Here is a 24459-nt window from a genome sequence, read left to right on the forward strand (position 1 = left end):
TTCAAATAATTAGATATGCAGGAGGACAATATAGCTTTTCCTAAAGACTTTTCTTGGCCATTTTATGATGTCACCTCAACATATTGTATTTTACAGCTATAATATCACACTAGTGGAAAGGTGCTATAGTGAGTCATTGAAGTTCTTTGGAGGTACGGAGTGTTATGTAGTAGTGACAGTTGATGAACACACTGCCATAATTTTGCAGGTAAAACTATACAGTAAAAAGTAAATCAAGTAAATTTAAATAAATATATATATGTAATTTATTATTAGCTTTACTATAGAGAGCTTAACCATAACCTGTTAGTGATTTCTTCCAAAACTTTGCAAGTGAGCCACAAGTGCCAAAATCATCCCTGTGGAAATGTCTATTACCAAGCTTCTTTGATGCCTTATAATTTTAAATATATATATATATTTATATATATTTTTTTATTGTCATGGCTAGTTTGGCTCAGTGGTTGGAGTGTCAGCCCGAGGACTGAAGGGTTGTGTGTTTGATTCCTGGTCAAGGGCATGAACCTGAGTTGCAGGTTTGATCCCTGGCCCCAATCAAGGTCCTGCAGGAGGCAACCAATCAATGTGTTTCTCTCACATCGACGTCTCCCCCCCACCTTTCCTTCCACACTATCTAAAAATCAATGGAAAAATATCCTTGGGTAAAAATTAACAACAACAGCAACAAAATATATATATATACAGATATACATATATAGATTGATTTTAGAGAGCAAGGGAGAGGGAGAGAGAGAGAAACATCAATCAGTTGCCTTCTGTAGGTATCCCAACCAGTGACAGACCTGCAACCCAGGCAGTGTGTCCCGACCAGGAGTTGAACTGGCAATCTTTTGGTGCACAGGACGATGCTCAACTGAGCCACCTAGCCAGACAGTGCCTTATGATTTTTAACATGCTTTAAGATTAAGCAAATATAGAAACTTTAATATTTTATATTTACCTATTTTAAATACATTTAGAGAATAATTATAGTGTTAACAACTACAAAAACTAAATCCTAGCCACTGTGCTTCTTAAAAGGGGGTAGTCTAGTAATCCATGATCGCAATATGGGATTTTCTGTAAACTAAGTAGGGATTGCTTGTAAATAAGTTGGTTTTTAGCAAGAGAGAAATTCTCTTCAAAAATCCATATAGTTTAGAATTTGAGATGTATAAATTCTTGACTGAAGCTCTATGATGTTTGCTTGATTGGAGTACAAATGACAAAGAAATTATTTTAATAGGGTGGAGTGGGAGACAGAAACCAGTTTGATGGTATGGAGTAGAAATTAATGATAAATATGAGCAAACTTTTACAATATAAGAATTATACACTGGAAACACAAAGCTCTGTTAGAAGGATTCTTAAGAAATAGTGTGTATTGTATATTTAAAGTTCTTTAAAAAGCAACTATTTGGGGGGAAATATTGTTTGGGAAAACTGTTTTAATCCATAGTTACATAAGTTACTGTAGTAAGCCACTTCCTGAATTATTTACTCTATCAAAAATTGTGTTAAAAGAAAAAGAGAATTCCAGACAATTACATAGAGATTACTAGTAGTCCATTAACTGCTGCTTTCTCATCTTCCTTAAGTAAGCATTTGGAGCAAATTATCTATTTTAAACATATTTTTGTATTGCCTAAACAGGGGTGGTAATCCCTGTTTACAAAGGATTTGACCCAAATAGCGGGCACTCTGTAGGCTGCTTTCTTCATGTCTAGGACTTTGGGCAATTCATGAGCCTTTCTTGCTGAAACTATCACTAGTTCTTTTACATCTACTGTAGCTTCCCCCTGCTACTTCCAGTGTGATTTACATTTTTTCATAAACTAGAAGCCCATACCCATGCTTCTTTTCAAGTTATAATTTATATACTCTAGATTCTTGAAATATGCTAGCAATGATTTCATAACAACTATTAACCTAGTGAATCTTTTTATTTATTTTCTGGTAGGACCTAGAAGAATTGAATTGTGAGAAGGCATCAGACAACATCATTATGAGACTGATGGCATTATCATTCCAGTACAGCTATTGTTGGATAATTTTTTATGCCAAAAAAACATTAAACTCAGAGTAAGGAAACATTTCTTCATCTAAAATCACATTCATATATATATATATATATATATATATATATATATATATATATATATATATATATTTTTTTTTATCCTCACCCGAGGACATTTTTCCATTTTTTGTACAGATAGAGTGGGAGGGAGAGAGAGGAAGGGAGAGAGAGAGAGAAACATCGACGTGAAGGGACACATCGAGTGGCTGCCACCCGCACGACCAACCAGGGTCGGGGACAAACTGCAACCGAAGTACGCGCCCTTAGCGGGAACCGAACCCAGGTCTCTCCAGACCGCAGGCCGACGCTCTAACCGCTGAGCCAAACTGGCCAGGGCACATTCATCTTTTTTTGAAGTTATTCAACCCTCTTCTGTGGATAGAAAAAGTTATGCTAATTTTCCACCTGCTCATCTAGTTTGCTTTAAGTCAGGGATTCTCTCAAGGTAGAGGCATGCCCACAGGAAAACAAATGGAGATTTTGGAAATATGTTTCCCCTGGACATTCTGTGCAAATCATCCTCCCCTCTTCTACCTCTTAAGATATGCTGCTTGAAGTGTTTCACTTCTTATTACTTTAAAAAAAATTTTTTTTTTATCCTCGCCCGAGGATATTTTTTTTTCTGCATTTATCTTCAGATAGAGCAGGAGGGAGAGAGGGAGGAAGATAGAGAGAAACATTGATGTGAGAGAGACACATCGACTGATTGCCACCCACACGACTCCAACTGGGGCCTGGGACAAACTGCAACCAAGGTATGTGCCCTTAGCGGGAACTGAACACGGGACTCTCTGGTCTGCAGGCCAATGCTCTAACTGCTGAGCCAAACTGGCCAGGGCTACTTTTTAATTCTGGACTTGTCTGTTAAAAGATAAGTCATTCTTAAATCCCTTCACTGTAAAATCTTATTAAATACACCAACTAACTAGCATCTTGCTATACCTTCTTTCATTAATGTTCATTACTGAAGAATTACCAAAAGAAAATCCATGCCAATACACTGACCAGTAAAGGGATGAGTTAAATTTCTTCCCCTTATAGTCCCTCCCCAGCATCCCCTAGAATTAACAATATTATTTTTAAATGGAAGTGGAGCCCAGCCAGTGTGGCTCAGTGGTTGAGTGTCAACCTGTGCACCAAGAGGTTGCTGGTTCAATTCCTGGTCAGGGCACTTGCCCAGGTTGTGGACCCAATCCCCTGTGGGGGTATGCGGGAAACAGCCAATTGATGTTCTCTCTCATTGATGTTTCTATCTCTCTCTCCCTCTCCCTTCCTCTCTCTCTCAAATCAATAAAGAAAAACAATACTAATAAAAATGGAGGTTGAAATGTTTTGTTTTGTTTTACAAAAAGTGCTGAGCTGACAAAAAAATGAGTCTGCCACACTAGTATTATCTTGTTTGTTTTGTTTTTAATTATTTTTCTTTATTGATTTTTAGAGAGAGAAGAGTGGAGAGGGAGAGAGAGATAGAAACATCGATGAGAGAGAACATCGATTGGCCGCCTCCTGCATGTTCCCTGACGGATTTGGCCCATAACCTGGGCATGTGCCCTGACCAGAAATTGAACCAGCAACCTTTTGGTGCATGCGTCGATGCTCAACCACTGAGCCACTCTGGCCAGACCACATTAGTATTGTCTTAGCCAGGTTATTCTAATAACATTATGAAGTATAGAAAACAAAATGATTTTTTAATAAATATAATCAGATGTCAAATGAGTAGAAGTATAGTAATATAATTCTTTTTAGGTACTATCTTACAGAAAAGACTCTTCATCACCTAGCACTGATTTACGCAGCATTATTTTCATCTGGGCTAAAATCAGAAGAACTGGATGTAAAGGTATTCTTTTCCTATATGTTTGTTCCTAAGTATTTTTCATAAACCAAAATTATACTCAAACTCATATACCTAATGAGAACAAACATTAAATGGGTAAATCAAAACTGCTTAAAAGCCAAATAAAGAACAGTTTTCAAACTAATGAATATTTTTTCCACCTAAACTTCTGTTCTAAAAGCCTTCAGTTTAATACATTTAAAATCATGTTGTTTTTTTTATCTTCACCCGAGGACATTTTTGCATTTATCTTCAGATAGAGTGAGAGGGAGAGAGGGAGGAAGAGAGAGAGAGAGACATCAATGTGAGAGAGACACATCGAGTGGTTGCCACCCACATGACCCAACCGGGGCGGGGACAAACTGCAATCAAGGTACATGTCCTTAGCGGGAACCAAACTCAGGACTCTCTGGTCCGCGGGCTGACACTCTAACTGCTGAGCAAAACTGGCCAGGGCTAAAATCATGTTTTATCTCTTAACTACTACTTAGATTTTTTTGAAATATAGTAGGATATGAATAAAAATATCTCTTGATCAAAAATGCTCACTTATGAAAGATATACTAAGTTTTTATCTGCTGTAAAATGGAAATCTCAGGACATACAAGTAAAGTAATATTGTAGTAACCTTTAATTAGTCTTTTTTCTTAGCTCTTTTTTTGTCAATGTTATTGCTCTGGAATTTAGACATTCTTCCAAATCTGGGGCTCAGTACTCTTTCGTTATCACTTTATAGTCTTCCTTGATAAACCCAACCATTCCCACAAATTTAACTTTCATTTCTGAGTATAATCCTTAAAATTTTCTTCACATTTATTAAGGCCTGAACCTGTATTCTCACATTCTACTGGAAAGCTCCACGTGAATATCCCACAGGTACCTCAGACTCTGCATGTATTAAATACAGCTTCTCATCTTCCCCCAAATGTAGTTCCTGGTATTTATTTCCCAATCTATCAATAGAAAAATCCTTCTTTTAACTCTGCAGTTACTTCTCTAGAATATGTCTCTTCTTTCTACTCCCACTATTTCCCTAAATTCAGGCCTTCATCACCTCTCACTTGGAGCTTCATAACTAATCTTATTTCTACTGTTTCTCCACTTCAATGTGTCATATATATTGATATCAGTTACACTTTTTTGAAATATGCATGTGAATATTCACTCCCTAGATTGTAAGCTTCTGAAGGAACAAGAACATGTTGATTTATTTGTGTATTCCTGGCATCCAGCACAGTACAAGTAGAGACAGTGCAAGTTGCCAAGTATGTACCAGGCTTTTGATAAATATTAGTTGTTGAGTTGAATTTTCTCGCTCAAAGGACCTTCCATAGCTTACTGTTTGATTCAAGATAGAGTTCAAACTCAGCAGCACTCCACAATTTGGTCCCTACTGATCCTTCCTTTGACATCGTTCTACTCACCATTTCCTGAACAGCCCCCATACTATCACCTCTCAGCCATTGCACAAAAATGTCATTCTGGCCTGCTTTCCCCCAAGAATATTATTCCCCATCTCTTTATTGCCAGTCTTCATGGTTCTGTCTTTTTTGCCCAGCTCAAACACTATGTTCTTTAAGAAATTTGCCCCAATCATTCTGTTGTAGGATAAATCTACCCTCCTATTCTCCCAATAACACTTTGTACCTTTATTATAGGATGAGGTATTTATTCATACACCCTGCACCCTGAAAGGTCAGAACCAGGCCCTTTTTCTTTCTGAAATCTATAGCATCTAGCACAGTGCTTTGTACAGAGGAAAAATATTCAACATCCACTAAGTACAATGAAATCAAAGCACAACCTGTTAAGAAAATCAACAAATGATCTATTTTAAATAAAATCCACATAATTTTGATCCATATTAAACATAGAAATAAAATTCTTAGAAAAGTTATCTAAATAAATGAATGGCAAATATAAATTTGTCTCACTGATCCATTCAAGTAAAGTTTTACCACTTAATCAGTCTCTTTTCTTCCTGGCTCATGGTAAGCAGTTACATACAAAAATCTGCTTTAGAGAATCATTTCATCCCTCTACACACTCACATGATACCAGTTACTGACACTGTGTTCCGATAGTGACATGGCTCACAGAGGACATGTTGCAAGGAAGGCATTTGGGGATGAAACAGGAGGTACTGCCCAGGCACAATGCATTTCAAACAAAAGTCTGCTCCCACCTGGATCAAGCTATTTCAAAAGCTTTTCAAGTTTTACATAATTTAAAAACCAGGTCAGTTTTCCTATGGAATTTGAGAAACAGCTCTGATCAAGTTACTCTTACTCTATTATCATTATGTCACCAATACTCAAACCTCCCCTTCTCCTGACTTGATGACATTATTACATTAAAGGGGACTCTCTAGATTCGTACTGTTTTAGAATGTATTATTGTTTTTTTTACCTTACTTTACTTAGTAATATGGCTTTCAGCCTTTTAGAGTATATTAGTATGGAATTTTTTTTTTCAGGTATCTAAAGAGCGGAGCCATAAATGAAGTATTAGGAAGTTTAAGTAAATTTTCTTAAACTAAAAGAAAATACTGTTAGTAGTGTTATGGTATATTTTATTCTAATTAAAAAAAATATTCTGTACAATTCTTATGACCTGTCTTTACAAAAACACACATAGATGCACACATATACAAAATTTGGAAAACAATGTTAGGGGATTCCTGAATCTGCCAAAGTCTAGCCATGAGTTCTGCTGTAATAAAGTAATATTCATTAACACCATCATAAAATTATGCCTTTTAAAATAAATTTAGCCCTGGCCGGTTTGGCTCAGCATTTATAGCATTGGCCTGCAGACCAAAGAGTCTCGGGTCTGATTCCAGCCAAGGGTACATACATACCTCGGTTGTGGTTGGGTCCCCAACCTGGTCTGGGTCGTGAAGGAGGCAATCAATGGATGTGTGTCTCTCTCACATCAATGTTTCTCTCCCTCTTTCTCTCTCTCCCTCCCATTCTATCTGAAGATAAATGGAAAAATATCAAGTGAGGATTTAAAAAAAATAATAATAATAAAATAAAATTTACATTCAAATATAAGTGTCAAATATTCTCAAAACGTTTAGCCATAAAATAAATTTGGATTCAAACAGTGTATTTCTGTGTACTGTACACATATTTAATATAATTTAAAGAAAACCCTTCTTTGGAATATTTATAGTCCCCAGGTATGTACTAACAATTTTATATTTGAAATTATTGTGAAAGAAAAAATTGTCATAATTATTTTGTGAGATTTATTTAGTCCTTGCTTTTTAAATTTCTACTAGGACATGATATTTATATTTCTAAGATATGATTGTTTAGGGTGGTATTTCTATGTCCACATTAAACTGCTAACCCATGAACTATCTTTTCATCACCCGAAACTAAATGAAGAAGATAAAGACAGAAATAAGAGGAAGAGAAAGACTGGCATTTCAGAAGAGAGAAGGGCATGGAGGGAAACACAAGCGACAAACAGAAAGTGGGGGAAATTAAGAAGCTCCTTTTTTTAGAGTTTAGTTTAATACACACACACACACACACACACACACACACACATTTTTGAGAGCATTATCTTATTATTAAATAAGATCGGATGAGAAAATCCCAAAATGCTGAGATGACTACTCTTAATCAAAATCTCATTTTTTTCTTTTTGAATAGAGCTTCAAATTCATCAGTAAATATCCTTTATTTTTAACCTTTCTTTTAAAAAATGTTACACTATATTTTTTATATTTTTTCATTGATTTTTTTAGATATAGAGGAAGGGAGAAGGGGAAAGAGGTAGAAACCTTGATGAGAGAGAAACATTGATCGGCTGTCTCCTGCACACCTCACACTGGAGATTGAGCCTGCAACCTGGGCATTTGCCCTGACCAGGAATCAAACCAGCAACCTCTCGGTGCATGGGACGATGCTCAATCCCCTGAGCCACACCAGCCGGGCTACACTATATTTTTTAAGTTCTTATTTTATTGAGAACCGGTTAACCTAGAAAAAGTAAAATATTAAACATTACTAGTGATATCCAAATGCTTTTTCTTCTCATATGGATGAAATATAACACCAAATTTATTTCAAAGATTTTTATTAATAAATGTCAATGGAAGTGAAGAAAAATAATTTAGTTCCAACAATTAGAAATTACAAGGATATCATTCTTTTTTTTAATTTAATTTTATTTTTTATCCTCACCCAAGGACATTTTTTCATTTTCTGTTCAGATAGAGTGGGAGGGAAGAGGAAGAGAGAGAGAAAGAAACATCGACATGAAAGGGACACATCGAGTGGTTGCCACCCACACAACTCAACCAGAGCCGGTGGCAAACCACAACCGAGGCACGTGCCCTTAGCAGGAACCAAACCCGGATCTCTCCAGACCGCAGACCAACACTCTAACTGCTGAGCCAAACCGGCCAGGGCAAGGATATCATTCTTAAAGAAGGAAAGAAAATTGCATACCCTCATAAATAAAATGTCCTGGATTTCACATAGACAAATTAATAAATTATATTTAAAATAGTGTTCAAAGATTATAATCTTCTGTTTTTTTAATTTTCTTCTCATTATAAACAATTTTTGAATGATATATTTTGTTTTTTAATATTCTCTATAGTCTAACATTAAAACATACATATTTTAGATTATAATTGCTCCAGGAGTGGAAGAGACTGCATTGATAATCCGACAAATTGCTGACCACAATTTAATGACCTCGAAGAGAGATCCTCATGAATGGTTGGACAAATCCTGGCTTGAAGTGTCACCATCTAAGGTTTATTTCCTAAATAAATAAGTTAGATATGTGCAAAGCAAATATAAACACGTATTTGAATTCTCTTTCTGGTAGCATATTTTTGCCCTCCAATACTTGTGTGAACATATATGACAATAGTCATAATATACAATAACATTTACTTAGATCATTTTCCAGAATCATTGTATTTGTTAATTTCACAGAACTGTTTTAATGGGATGTTTTATAATGAACTTTCAAATCTAAGTTATTAAAGGGCATTCTAATGACTTTAATGCCTAATATTTTGAAAAACATAACTATTTTTCTAATTCCTAAATTAAAAATTTTGAGAATAGTAAATTAAGAGAATAGCAAAATTTTATCATTTCATGATTTGTCGATAATTCAACTATATTATTGAAGCTCGAAGTAGAGTTGTGAAATACTTTTAAGATTAAAAAGTTTATTTTTAGGTATTTCTTTTGTTTGAGCATAAATATTTCCAAGATCTCATACCAACTCAGTGTTTCTGTTACCTTTACTTTTAAAATATGTTCAAATCATGAAGCCTTAAAAAAGAATGAGGCTCTTTATGTACTAATATGGAATAATAATCTCCAAGATAGATTGTTAAATGAAAAATCAAAGTTGCAGGACAGAGCATGCAGTATACTACCATTTTGAAAAACAAGGGGAAGTTAATATTTATATGTATTTGTTTATAAATTAATAAAAATACCTCTGAACTTTGGTCAAGATGGTTGTGTAGGTAAATGTATTGCATCCTCCTACCACAACATCAAAATTACAACTAAACTACAACACAACCATCATTCAGAACCACCTGAAATCGAGCTGAATGGAAGTCCTATAACTACGAAATTAAAGAAGCAGCCAGCTCTGGCCGGTTTGGCTCAGAGGTTAGAGTGTCGACCTGTGGTCCAGAGAGACCCGGGTTCAGTTCCCGCAAAGGGCATATACTTCGGTTGCAGTTTGTCCCCGGACCTGGTTGGCCCTGTGGGTGGCAGCCACTCGATGTGTCCCTTTCACATCGATGTTTCTCTCTCTCTCTCTCCCTTTCTCCCTCTCTCCCTCTCACTCTAATCTGAACAAAAAGGAAAAATGCCCTCAGGTGAAGATAAAAAAAAAAAAAAAAAGCAGCAGCAGCAGCCACATCAAGACTGGTAGGAGGGGCAGAAGACTGGTAGGAGGGGCAGAGGCACGGACAGGCTGGTCCCACACCCATTTGTGGTGGATAAAAATCAGGAGGGATACCTCGGCTGGGAAGGACTTCCCTGAGGAGTGAGGGGTCCCATCCCACACCAGGCGCTCTGCTCAGGGTTCCAGTGCCTGGAAGAGAAGTCCCCATAATTTCTGGCTGTAAAAACTAACCGGAACTGAGGCTCAGGGAGGCTGAGGCTGCTGGAGACCCAGGCAGTTCCTCTTAAAGGGCTTGTGCACAGACTTACTCAGACTTGCTCCCTCTGAGCTCCGAGTGGAGGCAGCTTGAGGGGCGCCAGAGACATACAGGGAAGAACTGAGATGTTTGGCCTTGGGACGAGGGCTAGAGAGGGGGCTTTCCCCTGGACAGATATGCTATCCGAGGCTGATATTGCTTTGGTGAGCCCTTCCCTGGGGCGGCAGACAGCCGCCATATCTGGGACTCCAGCAACCTGGCTCACACTGTTTGCCCCACCCTGGTGATTCCGAGGCCCCGCCCCACCCAACTTTCGGACCAAGCTGTTCCCAAAGGCTTTACCATAGGGTTGGCCTGTCTTAGATCCTGCTTCAGAGTTTCCTAAAAGCTCTCAAACAAGCAGCATCTGGTTTCAGCAAGCCCCATACCTCTCGTTAAGTGGCCCCGGGCCTAGCTCTAGAAGCAACCAGCCTTGATTCACAACTTGGCTTTTCCTGGACACTTCCAAGCTCAGCACAAGAAGCAGCCATCTGCAGGTCACTCTGTAGCTTGTGCTGGGTGGCCCCAGATAGAATACAGGCAGTGGCTAATCTTGCCCCAGAGCCAGCACACCCAGTGGACAGCTTCAGACCACATCGAAACACCACCACCCAATCACCTCCACAAGTGACACACTCAGTGAGCAGACTCAGTGGGTACCAGAGCCCTGATGAAGTAAGTCTTGCTCTGTGTGGTGGGCCCCTACACAGCTTATCCTCCAAGGTAGTCAGAGGCCAGTGGTCAGTGGGCACAGTCAATCCTTGCATCTGATCAGCCTGAATAAATCTCTCCCATTGACATGCCAACAGCAATCAAGACTCAATCACAACAGAAGGGTGTACAGTCCACACTAGGGTGCACCTCAAGGGCCCAGCTGGGGTGATCAGGGAGGCTGTACCACTGAATCTATAGGACACCTACAATGATAGGCACGCTATGAAGCCTAGGAGACATAGCAGCTCTACCTAATACATAGAAACAATCACAGAGAAGCAGCCAAAATGAGGAGATAAAGAAACATGTCCCAAATAAAAGAAAAGAACAAAACTCCAGGAAAAGAATTAAACAAAATGGAGATAAGCAATCAATCAGATACAGAGTTCAAAACAGGTTATAAGGTTGCTCAAGGAACTTGGTGAGACATTCAAGGGACTTAATGAGACCTTCAAGGTACTTAAGGAGACCTCCAAGGAACTTAGTGAGAACATCAACGACATAAAAAAGTACCAGTCAGAAATGAAGGAAGCACTAACTGAAATAAAAAATAATCTACAGGGAATCAATAGAGTGGGTAAAGCCAAGAAGCAAACCATCAATTTGAAATATAAGGAGGCAAAAAAAACAACAACAACAAAACAACAAAAACCACCCAATCAGAGCAGCAAAAAGAAAAAAAGAATCCAAAAAAATGAGGATAGCGTAAGGAGCCTCTGGGACAACTTCAAGCGTACCAACATTCGCATGATGGGGGTGCCAGAAGGAGAAGAGAGAGAACAAGAAATTGAAAACCTATTTGAAACAATAATGACAGAAAACTTCTCTAACTGAAGGAAACAGACATACAAGTCTAGGAAGCACAGAGAGACCCAAACAAGATGAACCCAAAGAGGTTCACACCAAGACACATGATCATCAAAATGCCAAAGGTTAAATACAAAGAGAAAATCTTAAAAGCAGCAAGAAAAAAGCAGTTTGTAACCTACAAAGGAGTTCCCATAAGACTGTCAGCTGATTTCTCAAAAGAAACTTTGCACACCAGAAAGGAATGGCAAGAGATATTCAAAGTGATGAAAAGCAATGACCTACAACCAAGATTACTCTAGCCTTCAAAGTTATCATTTAGAATCGATGGACATATCAAGAGTTTCCCAGACAAGAAAAAGCTAAAGGAGTTCATCACCACCAAACCAGTATTATTTGAAATGTTAAAGGGTCTTCTTGAAGGAGAAGAACTAAAATATGAACAATAAAATGGCAATTAATACATATCTATCAACAATTGAATCTACAAAGAAAATGAGCAAGCAGAACAGAAACAGACTCCTAAATACGGAGACCTTTTTGTTGCTTTCCAGATGGGCAGGGGCTGGGGTGATGGATGAAAAAGATGAAGGAATTTAGAAGTACAAATTGGTTGTTAAACTGATGTACCTCAAAGGGAAGGGGGGAGGGAGAGTGGGATGAGATAAACCAAAGTACGTCTATGCATATATGCATAACCAATGGACACCAACAATAGCGTGGAGAAGGCAGGAGGGGAGAGGGGTTGGGGAGAAAGGGGTCAATGGGGAAAAAAGGGGGGACATCTGTAATACATTCAACAATAAAGATGAGTTAAAAAACACATAAAAAACAAAAATAAATAAATAAAAATATCAAGAAATGATAACATTGGTCATCTCCAGAGAGAACTGGAATATTGGGGTGGAAATGAGACTTCTCACCTCTCAGTACCTTTAAAATTTTGAACCATATGACTTTTACTTATTCAAAAACTAAAATTATAAAACAAATAACTAAAATACAATGTTCATATGTATTTTTTTTTTTTTTTTTTTTTTTTTTTTTTTTTTTTTTAATCCTCACCCGAGGATATTTTTCCATTTTTTGTACAGACAGAGTGGGAGGGAGAGAGAGGAAGAGAGAGAGAGGGAAACATCAATGTGAAAGGGACACATCGAGTGGCTGCTACCCGCACGGCCGGGGACAAATTGCAACCGAGGTACATGCCCTTAGCGGGAACCGAACCCGGGTCTCTCAGGACCGGAGGCGGACGCTCTAACCGCTGAGCCAAACCGGCCAGGGCTCATATGTATTTTTAAATCACAGAACTTGTACATGCTTAAACAAAACACAGTGCTATCAGCAATTATAGGCATAATTAACTATGATGTTTGTGTGTGTGCGATTTCCTCCCTGCCAAGGTATGTCCAGTCTGCTCACATGTGTGTCATTTGATAATAATCAAAGAGGGTGCAAAAAGCCAGTGCAATCCAGGAAAAGGGAATATAGAGATGGCTGCTATATTTCTAGATTTTTATGAGATCTCCCTGAAAACATACATTTTTAGACTGTCAAGGTCAGTTCTGGTTGATAGAAGTTCTTCCTATTTACTCTTTACAACAAGACTTTTCTGAAATTATAACATCTCTTAAATATCATAAAGATGGTTCTTAAACAGTGATAGTATATGGTCTACAAAGGGAGAGCTAAAGAAATCTTGAGGTCCTAGACCTAGACCAAGTCCCTGAAAATATTTCTCTTTAGAAAATGTAGCAGTATTTAAAACAATTGTCATGTGAAGAAGATGAACCGTAACAAATCTTTTTTGGATGTGTGATTAGACTGAATAAACTTTCAGATCCTTCCCATTTCTGAGAGTGTATGGATCTTTGCTGCCAAAGAAGTTTCTTTCTCTCCTGGCCATACTGTTTTTCCAGATATCACAAATTGAGTGTAAATGCAATGACAAATGTTTAAATCCAATAGAATGGGTAGAATAAAATGGGTCACTTTCAAAAGGCTGATTATTCCTTAAACTCTTTTCTAGGAAGAAATGTACTTACTTGATTTTCCATGTATTAACCCATTGGTGGCTCAGCTCATGTTAAATAAAGGACCTTCACTACACTGGTTATTATTAGCAACTCTTTGTCAACTTCAGGAACTCCTACCTGAAGTTCCAGAAAAAGTGTTAAAGGTTAGTTATTTGACATTTATATTCTTATGTAGGTTTATTTCCTTTCCATCTGAGTATTTATTTTTACCGTAAGGGTTTTCAAAATGAAGGTATCCAAGTGTAATTGTTTTGGACTTCACACAGCAAAGAAATAATTTACTTGAATGAAATATTTAGAATTCTCATTGGCTGTCAATCACATTATACATTTTAATGTTATCTTATATAGATAATTCAGTACAGTTTATCACACTTTAGTTTTGAAATGTTATTGTGCCCCTAAATATTCAATTACATTCTATTCATATGGGTTTACATGATCTCTTCCAAAAAATCCTGACACCCTTCATAATAGTAGTGAAGAGAACTTTAGCCTTATTGGTAGAATTTTTAAATTTTTATCAAGGAAATGGTATTCATGCATAACTTGTATAACTAAGAATTACATTATAACTGATTAGAAAATAGATGCAATTTACAAAATTTTTCTTTTAATGGAGCCTAATTATGTTATTATGAGTCAATATAATACCTATGAATGAAGTACTTATTTATATTTAGCCTCCTTTCCATATAGATAATCATTATTATTTATATTTATTTGGCTGATGTTTGTATTGTATTAATTAATTTTTTAATATTTTTAGCATTTTTGTGACATCACTTCTTTATTCAAGATTAATTCTTCTTCCACAACAAAATCACCTCAAATTTCATCACCTCAGAAAAACAGGAATCAGACAAGTACCTTTCTTTCTCAGAGTTCATTTTCTGATTCTTCCGACTGTGTCATTCAAGAACATAATGAATATTACCAGTATTCAGACTTAGGAGAGACAGTGCAGCAAGACACAAACAGCATTTCAAATGATAACTTTTCCCTAATGGATCAAAGAGAAACAGAAATGCCATGTGCTTTATCACCTGTGACTTCTTACAGTCAGACCTGCTATTGGAAAGACTCCAGTTGTAACCCTAACATAGTGCAGAATAATCCTTTTCTGATTAATATGGAACCAAGGAACTCACCTGGTAACTCCTTTCTAAACCAAAATGATTCACAGACAGATGTCTTTTCTTTGGGTCTAGCACAAATGAATTGTGAAACCAGAATATCACCAATCAACACTCAGAAGAGAGTTGCCCTTAATTTTATAAATTATCAGAAGGGAACACATGAAACAAAAAGACCTATAAATAAAGATGTATCTGCCCCTATCTTTTCATTAGAAGGCTCTCAATCACCTCATTGGAACTTTAAGAAAAATATATGGGAACAACAGACTCACTCATTCAACTTACAATATGGTGCAGAGCAGACTCCATGTGCCACCTGGTACCCTCAGAAAGATAATTTATTCACTAATCAGCAAAAATGTCTATCGGATGAGTTAGAAGGCCTCATATGCAAAAGTTCAAGTGTTGGACCTAAAGAGACTTTCTGGAAAGAATTACCATCTGTCCCCAGTTTGGATTTACTTTGTGCTTCTGATTCTAATGTAAATAAAAAAGAATTCAACAGTCTTTCTTTCTACCAAAGAGATAGAACATGTTTAGGACAGAAAAGGCATGCTGAATCTTCATTTGACTCAGGAGACAAGAAATCATTAACAGGTAACAGTATTCAATAGTTCATAAACTATTCTCAAATGTAATTTAAAATGATAAAATCATCTCCAAATTTAAAAACATTTTAATTACTACAGTTAAAGATTCTTCAATAACTTTTGGTTTCAAAGAGAAAATTAGAATTCTAATTATAGATATCTAAGGAAATAAATGCAAAGAAAATATGTCAAATTCTTGTAGCATTAGATGAACTAAACGTTAAACTTCAGAAATGAAAAACACAACAAATCTAAATAAAGCAGAAGACTAAAATTAACAAAGATTAAACAGAGAAATCAGTGAATTAGAAAATTAACGTATTTGTCAGTCAGGGATATTTAATGGGCTAAATGTATTAAGAGTTTATTATATGCCAGGGGCCATTCTAGGCTCCTTATGTGGATTATTTAATTCTGACAATTCTGTAGTAGTAGTAATAGTAAGTAGATACTTACTATTAGCTCTACTGTGCAACTAATGCTTCTAAGCAATTGATCATATCAATTTATTTTATTTTATTTTTATTTTTTTGTTAATCCTCACCCAAAGATATTTTTCCACTGATTTTTATTTTTATTTTATTTATTTATTTTTTTGTATGTGCCCCTAGCAAGAACTGAACCTGGGAACTGAACCGCAGGCCGACGCTCCAACTGCTGAGCCAAACTGGCCAGGGCATTTTCCACTGATTTTTAGAGAGAGTAGAGGGAAGGAGGGGGAGAAAGAGAGAAACATCAATGTGAGAGAAACACATCAATTGGTTGCCTCCCACATGACCCCAACCAGGACCAGAAATGGAACCTGCAACCCAAGTAATGTGCCCTTGACCAGGAATCAAACCTGAGACCCCCTTGGTCACGGGCCAGTGCTCCAACTGTTGAGCCAAACTGACCAGGGCAATCATATCAATTATTTAAAAGGATCTAAAACAAAATATTAAGTTCTAATGGTCATACAAAGTGACCTTGCATGATGGGGGAGAGGGGAGAAGAAAGGGAGAAGCATAAGCTTCAAGCTCCTATTTTGCATAGGCCCTTTTGTGAAACCTGAGAGAGACCCTGAACATCTTGTATTTTATATTTTACTATAAGAGGACCTCCCAAATTATGTAAGCCCCAGGACTCACAAAACTTGGATCTGATCCCCTTTAATAGTCAATTTCTTTTGTTCCTGATTTTAAATATGTTTCTATTGACTTTTTTTAGAGCAAGATGAAGGGAGAGAGAAACAGAAACATCAATGTGAGAAACATCGATGGGCTGCCTCCTGCATGCCCCCTACTGGGGATTGAGCCTACAACTCCGGCATGTGCCCTGACCAGGAATCGAACTGGGACCTCTCAGTCCATGGGATCACACTTAGCCACACTGGCTGGGCTGTTCCTGATTTTTTGTTGTTGTTGTTCCTGATTTTAATAAGTATTCTGGCCCTAGTTTTTAAGAACTATTGTGAGGAACAGATGCTGAATTTTATCCAAACTCTTTTTGGCATCTATTGGGGAAAATCAAACATGTTTTCTCCATTGACCTATTAATGTCAAGGATTGTATTTACAAGTTTAAGAATATTAAATCACTTTTGCCATTTCTGTAATAAACCTAACTGGCTTTTGATGAGTTATTTTTTTAAATATACTGTTGATTATGGTTGCTAATATTTATGATTTTCATAACTACATTCATAAGGAAATGAATCTATTATGTTATTTGTACTCTGTCACATTTTGACATGAAGGTTATTACAGCTTCATAAATGAATTGGATTAAAGTTCTATCTTTTTTCCACCCTGGAACAAATTAAGCATGCAAATTACTATATAGTTTAGAACATAGGGCCCCCAGGATAGGATAATCCTCCCATTTTCTCAATGAGATTTCAGAAAACATTTTATTTATTTACTTATTTAATATATATACATATATTTTTAATTTTTTTCTTTATTGATTTTAGAGAGGAAGGGAGAGGGTGAGAGAGAGAGAAACATCGATGAGAGAGAACATCGACTGGCCACCTCCTGCATGCCCCTCACTGGGGATCGGGTCCACAACCTGGGCATGTGTCCTGACTGGGAATTGAACTGGTGACCACTTAGTGCATGGGTCGACACTCAACCACTGAGCTACACCAGCTGGACTCAGAAAAGATTTTAAAATAAATTTTAATATTTAAGCTTTAGGGATAGAAATATAATTGTTAACTACCTACCCATATTTTATTTCATTAATTTAGTTATAAGTATATATTTTAAATTATATATAAGTACTTTCCAATTATTTCCATAAAATAATTTTATTCAAACAGTTCACATAAATCTTTGATTATCACTATGGCAATTTTTTACTTTTTACTGTGGTTTTCCATAGCACATCTTTACCTCCAAATATGTTGTTTAAGATATAACACGTTTTAGCCCTGGCTGGTTTGGCTCAGCAGTTAGAGCATCGGCTCGTGGACCTGAGAGTCCCAGGTTTGGTTCCCACTAAGGGCACGTACCTCTGTTGCAGTTTGTCCCCACCCCAGTTGGGGTCGTGTGGGTGGCAACCACTCCATGAGTCTCTCTCACATTGAGGTTTCTCTCTCTTTCTTCCCTCCTCTCTCTCTCCTGCTCTATCTAAAGATAAATGCAAAAATGTCCTCGGGTGAGGATTAAAAAAAAAAAAGATATAACACGTTTTGCCCGGCTGGTGTTGCTCAGTGGTTAAGCATCGACCCATGAACCAAGAGATCACTGGTTCAATTCTGGTCAGGGCACATGCCCAGGTTGTGGGCTAAATCTCCAGTGGGGGGCATGCTGGAGGCAGCCGGTCGATGTTCTCTCTCATCAGTGTTTCTATCTCTTTCTCCCTCTCCCTTCCTCTCTCTCTAAAATCAATAAAAGAAAAAATAAATAAATAAATAAAATGCTAATTTGGTTGGCATGTACCTTAAAAAAAAAAAAAAGATATAACACGTTTTGAACTTATATTGATGCAGCTATAAAAAACTTTATCCAAAGTCATTGGCATAACCTCAAGATAATGTCCATTGGTCGTAGAGGTATACATTTGTGATATCCACGATAAAGTCATCTACTACTACATTGTGTTTTAAATTTGCTTATAATGGCATCCAACTCTTGCAATTATGAGATTATATCTCCAGGAATAATTACTAAAATGGTTTTTAATTTTTTTTTTATCGATTAATCAATTGACCTCTAAGCATTCAAATCTAGGATATTTCAGGGTAATGTATATCATTTATAATATAGGCATGTAAGGTGAGTCCGTACATCATCACCACCTATCATGTAAGAGAGCTCGGATATTACAGATTACAACATTACAGATACGGGTTAAGGAACAGGCTTACAGAGGGAAAACTTAAAAGCAAGAGTCTTGGATTGAAAAAATGTGGTACATTTACACAACTGAATGTAAGGAATAAAGATCTCTTACCCTTTGAGACGACATGGGAGGACCTGGAGAGTATTATGCTGCGTGAAATAAGTCAGTCAGAGAAAGACAAGTACCACATGACCTCACTTATTTAGGGAACGTCATGAACAAAATAAGCTATTGACCAAAATAGATCCAGAGTCATGGAAGTAAGGAACAGATTAACAAACCTCAGAGGAATAGGGGTTGGGAGGGATGGGAAGAGATAAACCAAAGAACTTCTATGCATATACACACAACCAGTGGACACAGACATTAGGTTGGGGAAAGCGGAGAGAGGTAGGAGTGGGGAGGAGGGGGTCAGTGGGGTAAAGGCAGGGACATCTGTATTACTTTCAACAATTAAAAAAATAAAAAAATTAATTTAAAAAAAGAAAAGAAAGCAATAGTCTTAGATCTAGGGAGATTTAATTATTTGTGCAAAGTATGAGCATACAAATATGTGTTTATAACAGTAATTAGTACTGGGCCATTAGGTATAGGTGCGTTTATGCAAAAAATGTAATTTTTTATAGTCATTATTTTATCCCAGATTGAAATTTTAAATTTGTAGATAGATAATAAAAAGACAGGCTCCATCTGAATAGCTGGAAAAAAAATAGCTACACTTTATTATTATCAGCAATAAAATGGTTTTCCTTTCTCTCCTTTTAACAGATTTTACGTGCTCACAACTACCACAATTCAAAAAACGACGTCTGTTGTATGAAAAAGTCCCTGGTAGAGTTGATGGACAAACTCGTCTGAGGTTTTTTTGAAAAAAGAAAGATAGTGCTACATGCCACAGTCCATTGTTTTGTTCATAACCCAGTAACAAAATGATTTAGATTTGGACATATATTAAAGAAAATGCACTTGTTCTTAGATGTTCTCGGTTTTCTATATTAAGTTTTCATAATACATATTCTGCCCTATAGTTTGCCTCTTTGCAAGTTAAATATTCTAATTAGCATAATAATTGTCTTAAGATCCAGTATCTCTGGATTGGTCCTTGTTAGGGAGCCAAAAGTGTCAGTTCAGCCTCCAAGGTACTCTCCCAAACACCCATCACATGGAATTGTTCGGAACAGCCCCAACTTCCCAGATTGGCTCTAGCAATAGAAACTTCGATTCTTTCTCTGAGAGCATTTACCTGTGAAGTTTTCCGTGTTTTAAGAGGAGTTACTTGCATTTAGATTCATTGCTGGTGAAAGTGATGGCTGACCTTTGAGGTCTTTTGAGAGGCCTTACTCCAAGTTCCTAGGCCCAGCCCAACTTTTGTAGATGTCACCAGAACATCACCTGTCTCTTCCAATTGTGATGGACATAAGATACTCCTTCCCTTTCCACTGACACTCTGTACACCTGGAATCAACACCACAGTCCCACCTCCTGCCTCTCATTGTAGAAGCCTGGATATTCTCCCCAAATATTGAGCCCCACCCTAAAACAAGGGATCCAAGGAATGGAGCAGCCTGAGTGGAAGGGGGAGGGGAGTGCAAACTGTAGCAATCCAGAATGAGGGCTGAAACAAATACAGGTTTTTCTGTCTTTAGCTTCTTTATTTGGTTTGTTATTATTTTCACCTTACAAAAGTTATTAATTCAATACTTAATTTAATGTAAATTCCTTATTTATTTAAATTAATTTTGATATAGACAAATATACACATCTTTTCTTTTTTGATTTCTGGGTTTCCTGCCTTGCTTAGGAAGACCTCTTTTACCTTAAAGTTTTATAATTATTATCCTAATTTTTCTTCTAATGCTTTTGTATTATCTTTCCTTAACCCATGTGGATTTTTTTACATAGTGTAATACAAGCCCAGTTTTATTGTCTTCCAAATGGATAGCCAATAATGGCAGCATCATTTATTAAGTAAACCGTACTTTACTTTCCTACTGAATAGAAAAAATAAATCAAGTCTATTTCTGAAAGATTATGATCCATTCATCTATTTGCCTATTCTTACACCACAATAATATTGTTTGGGGCTTTGTTTTTTTTTTTCCTATTTTTTAAAATGATATTGTTTTGATTCAGCAATTTAAAGTAAGTTTTGTGTTTTTTTAATCCTCACCCGAGGACATTTTTGCATTTATCTTCAGACAGAGTGGGAGAGAGAGAGGGGGAGAGAGAGAGAGAGAGAGAGAGAGAGAGAGAGAGAAACATCAGTGTGAGAGAGACACGTCGAGTGGCCGCCACCCACAGGACCCCAACTGGGGCCAGGGACAAACTGCAACCAAAGTACATGCCCTTAGCAGGAACCAAACCCAGGCCTCTGTGGTCCACGGGCCGACGCTCTAACCACAGCAAAACTGGCTAGGGCTAAAAGTAAGTTTTTTGTGTGTTTTTTTTTTATCCTCACCCGAGGCTATTTTTCCATTTTTTGTACAGATAGAGTGGGAGGGAGAGAGAGGAAGGGAGAGAGAGTGAGAAACATCGACGTGAAGGGACACATCGAGTGGCTGCCACACGCACGACCAACCAGGGCCGGGGACAAACCGCAACCGAGGTACGTGCCTGCGTGCCCTTAGCAGGAACCGAACCCGGGTCTCTCTGTACCGCAGGCCGACGCTCTAACCGCTGAGCCAAACCGGCCAGGGCTAAAGTAAGTTTTAATAACTAATAAGGCAAGGTTCACCCTCCCTTATTTTGTAAACACACACACATACACACAGGGTTTTAAAAACTATTCTTGGACACTTGATTTTTCCATATGAACTGAGATATTTTAAAGTTTTCCTGAAAAGAAAAATAGGAATGCCACTAAATTTATATAAAATTTAGATTTAGTAATATTGTATTTTAATAAAATTATGTTAATATCCTATCATTTATGTAGACCCTGTTCTAGAAACATCAATAAAACCTTTTCCTTTTTATTTTTATTTTTTTTCAAATCTTTATTGTTGGATGTAAAATGTATTACAGATGTTCCACATTTTTCCCCCATTGACCCCCTCCTCCCCACTCCCGCCCCCCTCCCACCTTTTCCCACACTATTGTCCGTGTCCATTGGTTATGCATATAAGTTATTTGGTTTATTTCTTCCCACCACCCCCCAACCCCTTTCCCTTTGATGTTTGTCAGTCTAGCAATGAATTTGTGCTTCTTAATCCCTTCACCTTTTTCACCCATTCCCCCAACCCCCCTCCAACTGGCAACCAACAAAATGTTCTCTGTATCCATGAGAATGTTTCTGTTCTTCCTGTTCATTTTGTTTGTAGATTCCATTGTTGATAGATATGTACTCATTGCCATTTTGTTTGTTCATACATTTTATCTTTTTCTTCAAAAAGACCCTTCATCATTTCATATAATAACGGTTTGGTAGTGATGAACTCCTTTAACTTTTTCTTGTCTGGGAAAGATTTTATATGTCCATCGATTCTAATTGACAGCTTTACAGGATAGAGTAATCTTGGTTGTAGGTTCTTGGTTTTCATCACTCTGAATATTTCTTGCCACTCCCTTCTGGCCTGCAAAGCTTCTTTTGAGAAATCAGCTGACAGCCTAATGGGAACTCCCTTGTAGGTAACTAGCTGCCTTTCTCTTGCTGCTTTTAAGATTCTCTCTTTGTCTTGAACCTTTTGCATTTTGATGATGATGTGTCTTGGTGTGGGCCTCTTGGGGTTCATCTTGTTTGGGACTCTTTGTGCTTCCTGGACTTGTATGTCTGTTTCCTTCACCAAGTTAGGAAAGTTTTCTGCCATTATTGTTTTAAACAGGTTTTCGATTTCTTGTTCTCGCTCTTCTCCTTCTGGCACCCCCAAGATGCGAATGTTGGCACGCTTGAAGTTGTCCCAGAGGCTCCTTACACTATCCTCATTTTTTTGGATTCTTTTTTCTTTTTGCTGTTCTGATGGGGGATTTTTCGCTTCCTTATATTCCAAATCGATGGTTTGCTCCTTGGATTTACATACTCTATTATTGAAGCTGTGTAAATTATTCTTTATTTCAGTTAATGCCTCCTTCAATTCTAATTGTGCATCCATGATTTCTGACTGGTCCTTTTTTATGCTCTTGAGGCCCTCCCTAAGTTCACTGAGGTTCTCACTAAGTTCATTGAGCATCCTTATAAGCAGTATTTTGAACTCAGTATCTGTTAGGTTGCTTATCTCCATTTCACTTAGTTCTTTTCTTGGGGTTTTGTTCTGTTCTTTCATTTGGGACCTGTTTCTTTGTCTCCTCATTTTGGCTGCCTCCCTGTGTTTGTTTCAGTGTATTACTTAATGAGAGGTATGGGGCTCGCTGAGAAAAACCTGAAGCAGGACCCAAGACTGGCCAATCCTATGGTTAAGCAAGTGGCAACAGCTTGGGTGGGCCTGAAAGTTGGGTGGGGCGGGGCCTCAGGGAGTCACCAGGGCGGGGCTACCAGTGTGAGCCAGGTTGCTGGAGCCCCAGATATGGCTTCTGTCTGCCGCCCAGGGAAGGGCTCACCAAAGGAACAAAGGCCTCTGACAGCACGTTTGTCCCGGAGAAAGCCCCCTCTCCAGCCCTCGCTCCAGTGCCAAACAGCTCAGTTCTTCCCTGTATGTCTCTGGTGCCCCTCGAGCTGCCTCCCCTCCGAGCTTAGAGGGAGAGAGTCCGATAAGTCCGTGCGCGGGCCCTTTAAGGAGCTGCCTGGGGCTCTAGCCGCTTCAACCTCCCTGAGCCTCAGTTCCCGCTGGTTTTTCCAGCCAGAAGTTATGGGGATTCTCTTCCTGGCACTGGAACCCTGAGCGGGGCACCTGGTGTAGGACGGGGACCCCTCAGTCCTCAGGAAGGACCTTCCCAGCCGAGGTGTCCTCCTGATTTTTATCCGCCACACGTGGGTGTGGGACCAGCCCGCCGCGCCCCCATCCCCTCCGCCCTCCTACCAGTCTGGATGTGGCTGCTGCTTTAATTCCGTAGTTGTAGGACTTTCGTTCAGCTTGATTTCAGGCGGTTTTGAATGATGGTTGTTCTGTAGTTTAGTTGTAACTTTGATGTGGTTGTGGGAGGATGCGATACCACATTTACCTACCCGCTGTCTTGACCGGAAGTCTCTCCTTTTTATTTTTTAAATATGTTTTATTGATTTTTTTTAGAGAGAGAGGAAGGGGGAGAGAGATAGAAACATTGTTGTGAGGGAGAAACATTGATTGGCGACCTCCAGCGCATCCCCCACTGGGGATGGAGCCCGCAACCTGGGCATGTGCCCTGACCAGGAATCAAACCGGGACCTCTCAGTCCACGGGATGAAGCTCAATCCAGTGAGCCACACCAGCCCGGCAATAAAACCTTTTCTTTATAACTTGCAACTTATGTTAAACTCTCAAGTATTTTTTATTATTTTGTCATTGAAGTGGAAATGGGATTACTGTATTAAATAGCTATTGCCAGTGTAGAAACTGCTTATTTTTCTATATATACTCTGTATCCAGAAACCTCTCAAATTCTATTACAAGTTCAAGTATTTCTTCTACTAGATTCTGATGAGTTTTCAAGGTGTGCAATTATATAATCCATAAAAACAGATATTACTCCTAAAACGTTTACTCCATTTTGTTTTCATCTTACCGTAGTAATTAATAATTCCAAGCAATGCTGAATAGTGGTGGTAAAGGTATTCCATTTTGTTCCTAATATGCTGAATGTTTCCACTTTTCACCAT

General features: G+C 37.9%; 1 protein-coding gene across 1 annotated transcript in view; it reads left to right on the top strand.

Moving 5' to 3' along the window:
- SHOC1 (shortage in chiasmata 1) overlaps positions 1 to 19600 on the top strand; it is a 76915-nt gene extending 57315 nt beyond the window's left edge. The window contains exons 21-27 of the mRNA XM_036261825.1: positions 97 to 208; positions 1961 to 2082; positions 3830 to 3923; positions 8568 to 8699; positions 13670 to 13819; positions 14446 to 15412; positions 19500 to 19600. Coding sequence (XP_036117718.1) covers positions 97 to 208; positions 1961 to 2082; positions 3830 to 3923; positions 8568 to 8699; positions 13670 to 13819; positions 14446 to 15412; positions 19500 to 19600 — 1678 coding nt within the window. The remainder of the gene's footprint in view (positions 1 to 96; positions 209 to 1960; positions 2083 to 3829; positions 3924 to 8567; positions 8700 to 13669; positions 13820 to 14445; positions 15413 to 19499) is intronic.
- Positions 19601 to 24459: the final 4859 nt, after the last annotated feature.

This window comes from Molossus molossus, unplaced genomic scaffold (genome assembly GCF_014108415.1).
Source record: "Molossus molossus isolate mMolMol1 unplaced genomic scaffold, mMolMol1.p scaffold_m16_p_14, whole genome shotgun sequence".
Classification (NCBI taxonomy): domain Eukaryota; kingdom Metazoa; phylum Chordata; class Mammalia; order Chiroptera; family Molossidae; genus Molossus; species Molossus molossus.